Genomic DNA, 13,102 nt, shown 5'->3' on the forward strand with positions numbered 1-13,102 from the left:
CTAATTTCCAAAAGAGCACATTTGGTTAATCAAAAAAACACGACGTTGATATCAAAATGTCGGTAGGTTGCGTTTTTATTAGTACAGAAATAAAATGTGTTTTATTGATTGAAATTTTTATTCGTAAAACATTCTTAAAGTTTAAAAAATAATCGAAAGGTTGTTTTTTTTACTAGTGAAGGTATCCGTTTTCTTAGCTTGTGATGCATACATAAACTGCTTCGAACTCCAATATCATTCCTATCTACTGGGTTTTCACAGATTTAGCAGTGTAAATCTCTACAATGTGCTCAATACCTTTCAATTTTTCGCCTTTATTCTTGAAATGCTTATCGAGTATATTAACGAGTTTGGTTTGGAAACTAGAACGATGGTCTTCGCTGGCGGAGGCAACACCTCCAAACGACGCAAAAAATTGGACACATTGATTGAAATTCATCGCTTGAAAATTTCTAAGTTTTAAATTCTCCTGAAAATTTTCAAACAGATTAGAATTTAACAAGGCTTTACGCCATTTGAAATCGTGTTCAAATGGAGCCTTGGTTTTGTTATAGCTTTCATATAGAATTTTGTAGGTGTCCAGGACCCACTGAGGACTTTCCGTCTCGCTTGGTAGGTTTGTTATGTAGCCTAGCGTGCCATTTGGTTTGAGGATGCGGTACATCTCTTGGTATGCATCTTGGTTGGCAAACCAATGGAAACATCCTGCTCCTAGAATGGCATCGACACTGCTGTCTGGAAATGCTGAAAATATTAGAATAAGGAAACAGAAATGAGGGAAAGAAACAGAAGAAGGCTGTTATACATACGTACACCGACACGAGTGAAAAACGTCTGCGCATGCTCTGAATCCGAATGCAAATTAGTCAAAAAGTAAATTTGGCTTTCAAACATTCCTGATAAATTGGACTTCACAAAATGCCAAAACTTAGTGTCCATGCTTGAAACTTAAGGCTAATTCTTTCATATTGTGTTTGTTTATACAGTATCTTGGGGTCTGACAAAAGTATACTCTCGGACTTTTTTGTATACTTGGAGAAAACAAACATTTATTTTCTCACTCAAACTCTTCAAAATTCTCTTAGAAAACGTGCTGAAGTGCACGCATGCGCAAACGTTTTTCTCTAGTGTCACGTACACCTAGTCGAAATATGGCAATCAATAGACATTTTCGGCTTGTGCGTACTGTTTTCGTACTTCAGATCTCATCTAATTCTCTTGAGAATAAGACTTCTTTGTTTTAATTTTCTCCATATTTATGTGTCTTCTCATGCACAGCCGTTAAACAAAGAAATAATACTCTAGGGAATGACACGTGGACTAAAATGGGAAAACATTACGCACAAGTGGATTTGATCAATTACCAATGAACTTACGCATGTTTTCAGCTTTACAAAGAGCAAACTCCACGTCCGGTAGATACTTTGCACATGCTTTTTCCATGCATTCTAGTGGGTCTGTTGCAACATAGCGCACTTTGCCCTTCCCTTCCAGTGCGGCAAGTGCAGATGTAGTGAAAAGACCAGTGCCAGCACCAAGCTCTACTATAGTAACGGGCTGGTCATCTTTTGACAAGATCTTGTTGTCTGCCGACAATATCCCAGTCTGCTGGAGAAGCAATTCTGCAGATTCTACTGTGTATTTGGTCTGTATCTCGTGGTATACATTGGTGTCATCAAAGGCCTTTGCGGCTTTATTTAGCTGAACTTTTAGCTCCTCGGATTTTGGCATTGTAAAATCTAAAAATCAAATAGATATCAGAAGAACTGACCACTGGGCACTGGGCACGTCAACCAAAGACACCCTGGCAGTGACCCTCAGTGTCTACATCTCATACTTCAACGACTTCACAACGTGTTACATGCAAATAAGCTCGAGAGTAAAAGAACATACTAATGAGGCGTTAAATTAACCTTAAATTAGACCTTAGATTAAAATTAAATTAACTTTGTTTATAGAGGATATCACTTGATAAACTCGTGGTCCTCTTTTAAGAGAAGATGTCAGCAAAAATCAAACAAAATCGTCTATGACTATGACGTAACATAAGGGATTTGAGTTATGTTGTTGCAACTTTTAATATTGAACGCTGGACATTTTTTGAAAACAAATTTATAAGAACCTTTATGTGAGTCACGAGTAAAAGGGCGATGCTTTTGAAATATTGTATTCCAGAACGAGTGCAGTGTTGTATATTAAGGTAGCTCCATACAGTTAATTTTTACCGCGAGGGAAATGGGAACGAGTTTTATGATGGCGCGAGCTTTTAAAGCCACGAAAAACAAAATAAAGATGGCGGTGCGCCAAGCAGTTTCAAAAAATGTCGTAAAATTACTTTTCAAAACATGCTGGAATAAAAGAACACTGCAAATAATCCAAAAAAATGTCCAAACAATTACATCAGTGCCTTTTAACGACTCAAGTGAAGCTCAAAACAAGTTCAATTTTAATATTTCGTGCATTATCGATGAGCCTGCGAGTGGTAATTCCGCGAGAAATTCAGCAATATCATGGATGTTCAGTGGGTTTGTATTGGCTGGCACAAATGTTTACCTCGCTCGCTCAGTTTCGCACATGCGCAAATACGGATCTTGTAGAAATTTTATTTTGATGACGTAATTGACTAATTTTTGTGCGCGATTTTTGAAATTAAAAGTCTCGGAAATTTGGCGGTAAAATGTCTTCAAAATTTTACAGTGTTTTTTCGATATCAAAAGCAATCAGCTTGCAAAATATTTAGCGAGTTCTAACGACAGAATGTTTTTAATTGTGAAAAGACAGAAATTGCGTTAAATCTAAGGTTCTGTCGTTGGGATACTTAAGTCGCGGTGTCAAATGATGAAATAAGTAGTATGAATTCACTTAACATATTTAGAAAAAAATTCACCGCGAAAAACTCGAGCTTTAATTTTTTTTATTACAAAAAAGCCTCAATTGAGACTAACGTTACGTTGCTATGGCGACCCGTCATGTGATATTTTTTTGTAAAAACTGAAACCTTGATTTACTAATATTAGTACAATGCGCAAAAAAGGGTCAAAACATACTTTTTTTTTTTTTAATACAGCAATATGTAACATGTACCTCAAAAGCCTTTTAACTATATGGAGCTACCTTAAATGATCCCTTATGTTACGTCATAGCATGCATAGTTAATAGAGGTCATGGTCATAGTCACTAACATATTGGGAACTATATAAACCTTCGTATCTTAAAGGCCCGACGTTCAAATGACGAAATATCTTCACAATCAACTATCCACTATCTAAAGAATCAATTCTGAAAATATTGTGTAAAGGCTTATAAGCTCTTTAATTGCATTTTGATATTTCAAATGTTTATATGTCTGAAAAGAGAAGACTACATAAAAATGTCTGCAACCATACACTGCTCACAATAAGTCATCAGGTTTCTACGCGGGAACAACACATGGGTCAATCTAAACTATTTATTCGACAAGATAGAGCTTATATCTTGATGGCAAAACTCGTTGAAGCCTAGAGCAATCAATTACAGGGGGAACGTACAAAGTATACGAGGAAATAAAGAGGGAAAACTCGATAAAACGCACTGAATTGATAACACGAAGCACGAAAACGGGCGCACGAAACCCACTCACACGTTGGAGCACTACTCTGTCACACAAAAGCGTTACGGGATATCACAATCAACGTAGATCATAATTAACTAATGAATAACTGAAATAATTAAACTATGAGATGAGTAGATAAAAAATCCAAACCATGTTGGATTGAACAATAGATTCACCACGCGTAGCTTCAAATTCAAGCGCTTGAGAATTAATTCATGCTGGGGAAACAAAGGTTTTTATTCTCATGAAAATAAACATGGCTGCCGTGTGATAAAACTCCATGGAAAAAGACTTAGGAATTTTGGAATAGACTTGTTGGGGTTGGTCTCGACAAGTAGTAGAACATGAAAATGTTTTCCAAGACAATTTTCAAGGCGTCCAGACACAATATGAGCAGCCGATCTGTATGCGCCTTTCAACGGCTCGCATCTTTCACATTGTAATTATATTGCTGATTATGCAGCTAGATGAACAAGTGTATAGAGTGACCACAGTAAATCCGTGAAACTTTAGTAATACTAAATAGCACAATTTTATGCCAAATCCATTGTTTTCTATTGTTTATCTAGCACTATTTTGTACTATTTAGTAATTAGTGTTTCACGGATTAATTGTTTGCACTTTGTTAGTAACAAGATAACTGTAAAATTGTAAAATCTTAAGATTTACGCTTTTATACTACAGTTTTCGATATTCCGTGAACTCGGACATTTCAAGGGCTTGTAGTGAAATTGGTTTTTTCACTGCCTCCAGTCAAGAACATAAGGTTCCGACTGATTAATTTTGATTTGACGGCAGCGACTCGGCTACGTCTCGAGTTTGTATATCGGATACAACACGGCCACTCATACTGTATATATTACATAAAAGCCTTCGTCTACGAATAATTTTCAATGAGCAGAAAACAGTATTGTTTTGTTTAACTCATGCTTGTTACAATCGGATGATTGTGCATCTTTCTCAAGCACAATACGGCTAATCGCACCGGCCTTAAAAATCTCTCTATATGCTTCTAAAAACATTAATTTTAACCATTTTAACAGTTTAAGAAGTTCACTTAAGAAGTTCGCTTCTTTAGTGTTCTTGTCTCGAGGTTCGAACGCATTCCCCTAGCCTTACATTCTTCACCAGCACTTATTAGTAACGACCACTGTTATATATATTATCCAACTAGCTTTGGAGTTAATCCTTATCAAGGATCTTACAACAAGAAATTAAACGTTTGAGTCAAAGAAAACAATGTTGTGAGCCCTGCTTACCTAACACAGACGTTTGCACAACTTAGTCAACTTGCTTTGGGTGAAGTAATTAAATGTGTCTTCCAGGCTAAAAGCTGAGACAAACAAAAGCCATAAGTGTGACCAAACCCCCTATATATATATTGTCAACCGACTTTGAAACAACCAATCAGTCCTTGTCTTTAGGGACCATTCATTATTTATTTAAAAATCACTGACGCGATTAAATATTCGTTCTGAATAAATTGTTCCCGCTAGTAATAAGATAATAATGGCGAGAAACATCCATCAAATGCATGTCTTTGGGTTTAGGGAAAGGAAAAAAAAGTAGTTATGATTCAGTTCACAATTCCGAAAATATGAAGGCATTAAAAAAATGTCTCCTTCAACACTTTCGGCTCGCCTACGAAGGTTCGTGCTGTAAACCAGGCATAACTAGTCAGATAAAATTATGGAGTCAACTCGGTTTCAATGATTACTACCCAGAGTTCCTTTCGGTCTAGTCGCGTAGGCTTGAGTTGGTCGACGACAACATTTTTTGAATTGACTGTATCTTAATTCCCTACATAGCTCGGTAATGAGTATGCAGTGAGGATAAGATACTGAACAAATCGACAGTCAACCGGCGGCGCCGTTTTCTTTCATCCTTGTGAACTCGACTGAACTGTCTGAACATATAAGCTTAAACTCCAAGTAGTGCTCTCTTTTGTCTCTATTTTTACGGTCAAAACTATCTTTCCAATATTTTCCACCTTTTTATCTGTTCCTTAAGGGAACTTTCCTAATTGAATGAGTGATAAACTCAGAACGGATTTATTCACAAATACTTAGTTGTCAGATCATTCAAAGCCGTGCCATGTTTACAATTTGCTTAAGATTCTTGTCACAGTGATGATAACAGGGTAAATTATACACCGTGAAAAGATGGAAAAACTTACTGACGTTTAGGGCGCTAGTCCTTCGTCGGAGTAAAAAAGAAAGAAGTGGTAGAAAGGAGTGTATATATGATAGAATAAGACAAAAGAAACCAATGAGAGCAAGGTAGGCAAGGAAACAAAAACAAACAATCAAAAGACAAAAGAAAGGGTTAGTTGAAAGCAAAGCGTTTATTAATCCCGTTGGGACTAAGATTGCACAATACAGGGGCGACGGAAGCAGAAAACCTTTGGGGTGGGGATGGGGGCACTGAAATATTATATTCATCGCTATATATAGGGCTAGACGCGACCTACGGATGCATGACGTCGACTGAGATTACTCTCGGCTAAATTTTGATCATGCTCTAATCTATAGCTATGGCCAGCAGGAAGTTTTATCTTTGGACTAACAAATATGAAGCAGGTCTTTTAGAAAGCTATGACGATTTCCTGAAGCTTGATCGGCCTGGCAAACACTGCTTGAAAAAGTTCAATGACGAAGACGAAGCTAAAGAAGCTTTAGAGAAGCAATTGCAAGAACTGGCTGCGAAGAACCAGGAAAATAGAAGTTCGCAAATAATACAAGAAGAGCATGATAATGTTCAAGAATCGCAAAACCCCGTAGACGATTTGACGATGACAGAAATTGCAGGGGAGAAGGAAGAAATTGTCAACGGCCATGATGACCGTTATGAAAAGCTCGAAGCAGAGATGAATGCTCAAAAGGAGATCAATGGGAAGTTCGAAAAAGAAATAACAAAAAACACCATAGAGGTGAGTGAACTTTCCTTATAGCTAAAAGATTTAGAGCAAAAAGCAAAGTCTTGGATTGGAGAAATTAAGATATTTTTGAATAATCTCGTAGAAGATTTTAAAACCGAATACGACAACAAAATCAAATCCCTAGAGAACCAATTAAGCGACTTCAACAAAAGAATGACCAAGTACGCCAAAAAACTGAATAAGAAGTTAGAAGAGGCCGACAGATCCTTATTGGAACTATCAGAGAAATTAAACTCGACTAGAGAACAAGATGATGATGATGATAGTGACGACGACGATAATGATGAATCGACAGATAAGTCGCAAATAATTTATTATCAAGTAGAGACTGAAAACAGATTTGACGCACTTCAAGAGAATGACAGTAATGATGTTCCACCTTCAAACACATCAATAAAGTCGAACGGTGCAGAACAAAACAATAGCAATGAAGTAAACAATGAAAGCCATAAGCATACTGATGAAGAACAAAGTAAACAAGATTCGCATCCACAACAAGATGAAAAAGGACCGATCCTTATCCTAAGTGATTCCATGCTTAGAGGAGTAAGGCAAGACAAGTTTGCGCCAAATAGATATGTTAATAAGCAGTACATCGCAGGCGGTACAAGAGAGCTTCTGAGACATTTGAACAACATAGAAGATAACACCAACTACGAGTTCATAATCATCCATACATGAACAAATGGCATTGGGAAGCTGTACAATGAAAATGTAGTAGAAAACCTAAGTACAGCCATATCACAAGTACAAAGTTTATGGCCTTCAAGTAAAATTGGGCTCTCAAGTATCATATATACCCCACGGGATGAACAGAAAAACATTGAGATCTTTAACATAAATACAGAGCTATATAACCGATGCAGCTATTCAGATGATGTGATATATATTGACAACACTAGAGTCGCTTGCAATCGAGATGGGACACTGAATGCAGAAGTCTTCTATGACCATATACATCTTAACAACCAGATTGGAGTTAGAAAGGTTATTGGCTTACTTAAAAGGAATAAGAGGTATATACTTCATCCGGAGAGAATTTTGTTTTACAATACACTTATTAAGCCACTTATCGAGTATTGTGCCCCTGTTTGGGGAGGTTGTTCCAAGGAGGGTAAATATCGCCTTCTTAGATTGCAGAAAAGAGCAGCTAGAACAATATTTGATGCAGCACGTGATGCACCTTCTGTCCCTATGTTTAACAAACTTGGTTGGATTCCTATTAATGAATTGTGCAATTACTTGACCGGTGCTCTAATGTTTAAGATCTTAAATGGGATTACTCCTAGTTATCTACTCAATTACATTAAACCCATGAAAAATGTTCACAAATTTGAAACTCGCTTTTCTAAGTACAACGTTAAGGTACCGAAAATATCATTGACTACAGCTGGAGGCCGCTCATTCAGTTTTAGAGCGTCTACTTTATGGAATTCCTTGTCTGTAGAATTGAAAACTGCATCTTCTATAAATAATTTTAAATCTAAATACTTATCGAGTATTCTTTTAAACCAGGAATCAATGGACCATTTTAAGATTTAGTTAGTTTTATTGGATATAAGTATATTTTTATTATTTAATTATAATTATTTAATCATATTCTAGTTAATATAGACTAAGTCCAGGGCTTGCGCCGGTGTGGTTGAAGACAGGGAGACCTGGCGCGACACAGAGCGATCTGGCGTGACGAGTCGCGCCGGGTCTCTCTGTTCGCGTGGCCTGGCCCCCACATAGGTGCGAGTCTTCGACTTGGTCTATAATATATAATATATTATTCTTAGTACTTTTTTATATATGTATATTTATATTTTCATGTAACTATTTATATTAAGTCTTTTGAGGGCCACAAGTTTGTAAGCTTTTGCTTTTGGGTGTTACCCTCTTTAAATAAAGTATATTATTATTATTATTATTATAAAGCTCGTCAGCAACTCAAAATTTAATTTGGGGCTCAAGAAAAGAAACATTTCATATAGCCGCAGACGCAGGACAAGAGCAACAAAGCACTAGAGTTCACCTTCAAGATTCACAGCCTGAGGTATCGTCACCATGGGACATCACGAAACCTATAGATTTAATCCAGAAGCCAACCTCTGAAAAGAATGATGAATTAATAAAGAACTTTCTGCAGGTCATAGCACAGTTGGTGCAGGGTCAGGTTTAGTAATTTATTTACTTATTGATATATATGTATACTTTTTTTTTCTATAGAATTTAAAACGTAGAATTTTTGCTTAAATTTGTTTCAAATGCCGGGGGCCTTAAGATTAGGACTCTGGAATTTGCATGGGCATTACAGCAAAAATCTTGGAAACAAATTGAAGCTAAAAGAGGTTAACAATATAATTAATAGTCATGATATTTTTGGCATTGTAGAAACACACGCCAGCCTTGATTCTGACTTGAAATTAGAAGACTATAAATACTATACAAAATGTCGTGACAAAACAGGAAACCGCCATGCTGGAGGAATAGCACTATACATAAACAATAGAATCAGCAAGGGCGTTTCCTATATACCGACGTCTAATCAAAATGTTATTTGGTGTAGAATAAGTAAAGACTTTTTCCATCTAACAAATGACATATACGTAGGCACAATTTACCTAAGCCCAAATAATTATGCTAAAGAGAATGATGAAGATATATTGCAGGATATAGAACTAGATATAATTAATTTTTCAACTAAAGGTGAAGTCATTCTACAAGGCGACTTTAATGCACGAACTGGGGAAATCCAGGAATACATAAATGATGATGACAGTAAGTACCTTAATTTACCTGATGATTATCTCATTGACAATCAAATGAAAAGGTACTCTAAAGACAAAGAGAACGTCGATAAAAGGGGTAAATGCCTAATAGATATTTGCACGGCTTGCAATTTACGAATCTTTAATGGAAGGGTTATTGGCGACTTGACGGGCAAAAAGACTTGTTTTCGATACAACGGAAATAGTCTAGTCGACTATGTAATCGGGAGTACAAATCTACTTGAAAAAGCTCCATTTTTGAAGGTTAATCCACTAATGCCAGATCTATCCGATCATTGTCATATTTCTTATGGAATAGAAATCCAACTTTCCCCCAAAAACAGTGGAAACAAAGAAAGAGAAGAAAATAGGGAATTTTCGACAATTTCTAGCTTAAAGTGGCATACTGGAAATATCGATGAATTACAAAACATTTTAAGCACTACAGAAATACAAGCAACGCTGCGCGAATCAATAGAAAACGCAGATAATGTAGACTCAATGGTTAAGGCATTTACTGAAACCCTAACAAGCATAGGAACAGAAGCAGGTCTTTGTTCCCTAACTAAACAAACTAAAGCATTTAAAGAAAATACAGATTCACAAAAGTGGTTTGATTCAGAATGTGAAAACAAAAAGAAAAATCTTCGATCTCTTGGAAAACAAATTTGTAGGAATCCAAATAATGAACAACTTCGTAGGAATCTACATACCCATAAAAGGTCCTTTCGAAGCATTTGTAGACGTAAGAAATAGAGATTATCACATGTTAAGAACTTGATATCATTTTTATTCACGAGTTTTTCCGACGAGCGAGTCCTCGAGCGAGTGAGCGATATGATACGGAAAAACGAGTGAATAAAAACGATATCAAGTTCTTAACATGTAATAATTTGTTTATTACACATTTAAGCTCGATATATAACACACACAAAATGTTTTATTGTCTTAAATATCCTTAACCGACTTACACCATTTCAAAATGTTAAAGAATTATACGTTTCCAATTCAAAATCATTCAAGATATTAAAGCTTAATTAAAAATGTAAGAAGCACAAAATTCATCTTGAATTTGATAGAAATAAACACTAAATAGAGATTTATGTGATAATGTGATTGGTTCAAGTAAAATATATCGCAAGATTTGATTGGACAGTTTACCGTGAAGTGATATCGTATCACTTCACTGATATGGTTTTTATTCACGGCTTTATTTCACGGATATCGAGCTTAAATGTGTAATAAAAACAAATATTTCAATTCAAAATTAATGAACCTTGACCTCAAAGATTCGAAATCCACCTGGAAGTCTTTGAAACAACTTTTTAATGTAGGCAAAGCAAAAAATGCAAACTCCTGTCGAGCAAACGAAAAGGACTTATTTAATCAATTCAAAACGCTTAATAGCTCCCAGACATCTGCAGTAAATACTACGGAGACCTTAGAACAGTCGCAAAGTCAAGGGGAATTAGATTTTTCCAATACAGACCAAGAAATATATGAAGTTCTAAGTAACCTAAAGAAACATAAAGCTCCCGGCCCTGATAATATTCCAAATGAGCTATTGATAACGGGAAAGGAAGCACTAAAAGGACACCTAACGGTAATTTTCAATAAAATCCTAGACAACGGAAAGTTTCCCTCTTCATGGAATCTAGGATATATTGTTCCATTGCATAAAAAGGACGATCCAACGAAAGCTGAAAATTACCGTGGAATAACACTCCTTTCTGCAATTGGCAAACTTTTTACGGCAATACTTAACAAACGGCTCTATGATTACCTAACTACGAATAATATAATTAAACAGGAACAGGGTGGGTTTAGAAAAAAGCACGGAACAACAGACAGTATTTTTATTCTGAAATCTGTAATCGATAAATATGTTAAAAGTAAGCCACGGAAGAAAAATAATTTCCTTTTTTCCTGCTTTGTAGATTTTCAAAAAGCGTTTGACTGCATCCCAAGGAAAAAATTAATGGCAAAACTTGAAAATGTTGGTATAAATGGAAATTTTCTAAGAGTGATACAATCGATGTATTCCACTGATCAATCAGCAATCAAAGTAAATGGACACATTTCTCCGACATTTTCCTGTTATATGGGTGTTAAACAAGGCTGTATGCTGAGCCCTACATTATTTAATTTATATCTTCACGATCTGCCTGACTCATTAAATTCGTGTAACAACAATGATGTAATGTTGAATGGCAAACCGATTAGTACTCTTTTATATGCAGATGACCTGGTTCTGTTCTCTAAATCTGCTAAAGGGCTTCAGAAATATCTCGACAAACTAGAGGCATTTTGTGAACAATCAGGCTTAACAGTTAATATAACAAAGACAAAAGTGATGGTTTTCAATAATACAGGGAAGACAATGAATAACTTCCAATTCTATTTGAACAAATTTAAACTAGAAAACGTTAAATCATATAAATATTTAGGATTAAATTTTACAACCTTTGGAAACTTTACGTTTGCAAAACAAGAATTAAAAAAGGCTGCATTAAAGGCACTATTTCAGATGAAAAAACAAATGGGTGAATTTTTTACATCCAATATCAAATTAACTATAAAACTGTTTGACTCGCTTGTTACACCAATACTTCTATACGCAAGTGAGATATGGGATATGGGGTATCGAAACATTAAGCACCAAAGACCAAGAGCCCATGGAACTTGTTCATTTGAAATTTTGCAAAATGCTCCTCAAGGTGACAAAGAATGCTAGTAACCTTGCATGCAGAGCTGAGTTAGGATGGTTTCCGCTAAAATGCAAAGCATGCAGTAAAAGCTTTAAATTCTGGCATAAAATTATAAAGTCGGAACTACACCCAAAAAAACTTTCAGCCGAAGTCTACCAAGATATTAAAAATGAAACTAAAAAAGCCTTTTGGAGCATAAAAATTAAAACTACTTTAGAACAACTCGGATTGGGGATAATTTGGATGAAACAAAATGAACTTTCTCCAAGATGGTATGAATATGGAAAAACAATAACCCAAAGAATATATGACATTGAGAGGCAAATTTTATGGAGTAATCTCCACAATGATGAAAGGAAAGACGACAGACATAAAAATAAACTCAGAGTCTTTCGTCAGTTCAAAACGGATTATAACTTTGAAGAATATTTAAGTCAAGTCACCAATATTAAGCACAGAGTGGCGCTTACAAAATTAAGAATTAGTAACCATAAGCTTGAAGTAGAAACGGGGAGGTATAAGAGGCCTTATCTCATTTACGATGAAAGGATTTGCCCAGTGTGTAAGTCGGGAGTAGAAAACGAAAAACACTTTCTAGTTTGGTGTCCACTATATGACTCTCATAGAAACGACTTAAGAGAGTTCATAGAAAAAAACACCAGCATTAATTTCAACAATATGAGCGCTGACAGTCGTTTTATATTCTTAATCAATTCAAAATCAGCGTCTCTACAAAGAGCCATATCAGCATACATTCATCAATGTATGCTGATACGTGAAAATGAAATACGAAAATTACCTAATACATAGTATATATATATACCTATAATATATTTGGAATCAAACACTCATGTACTATTAGTATAAGGTGCCAAATAAAATTGTATTGTATTGTATTATTGTATTGTATATGATTATCCATAAAATCAACTTAATAAGCTTTTTATTATTATAACATGTTATTTTCACATGTGAAAATATCAGTTTTTCGAAAAGGAGAAATATAGGCATTTTATGGATAATTATATGTTAAAAATATAACATAGGCAAGATACAACGCGTGCTCTGATTGGCTAATTTGCTATGTGAAAAAAATGGATATCCCATAGAA

The 13,102-nt window shown here is 35.5% G+C and overlaps 2 protein-coding genes across 2 annotated transcripts; one reads left to right on the plus strand and one right to left on the minus strand.

The window, feature by feature from the left end:
• Positions 1-51: 51 nt before the first annotated feature.
• Positions 52-4,978, minus strand: LOC116298178 (uncharacterized). The gene is made up of 3 exons (XM_031706557.1): positions 4,852-4,978; positions 1,377-1,739; positions 52-744 (listed from the first exon to the last, which is right to left on the minus strand). Exons 2-3 carry the CDS (start codon positions 1,729-1,731, stop codon positions 245-247), a joined length of 855 nt encoding a protein of 284 aa, XP_031562417.1. The 5' UTR covers positions 1,732-1,739; positions 4,852-4,978; the 3' UTR covers positions 52-244.
• Positions 4,979-8,733: 3,755 nt separating this feature from the next.
• Positions 8,734-10,039, plus strand: LOC148907245 (uncharacterized). The gene has a single exon (XM_089036832.1). The coding sequence runs from the start codon at positions 8,780-8,782 to the stop codon at positions 10,037-10,039; it is 1,260 nt and encodes a 419-aa protein (XP_088892958.1). The 5' UTR covers positions 8,734-8,779.
• The last annotated feature ends 3,063 nt before the right edge of the window (positions 10,040-13,102 follow it).

The sequence above is a fragment of the Actinia tenebrosa genome, unplaced genomic scaffold (assembly GCF_029948245.1).
Source record: "Actinia tenebrosa isolate PJP-AT-01 unplaced genomic scaffold, QUT_ActTen_1.0 PGA_scaffold4__44_contigs__length_22323623, whole genome shotgun sequence".
In the NCBI taxonomy this organism is placed as follows: Eukaryota; Metazoa; Cnidaria; class Anthozoa; order Actiniaria; family Actiniidae; genus Actinia; species Actinia tenebrosa.

Coding starts and splice junctions, on each gene's coding strand:
- LOC116298178 (XM_031706557.1), bottom strand. CDS start 1,731: ATGCCAAAATCCGAGGAGCTAAAAGTTCAGCTAAATAAAGCCGCAAAG. Junction 745..1,376: donor TTGTAAAGCTGAAAACATGC/GTAAGTTCATTG, acceptor TAATATTTTCAG/CATTTCCAGACAGCAGTGTC.
- LOC148907245 (XM_089036832.1), top strand. CDS start 8,780: ATGCCGGGGGCCTTAAGATTAGGACTCTGGAATTTGCATGGGCATTAC.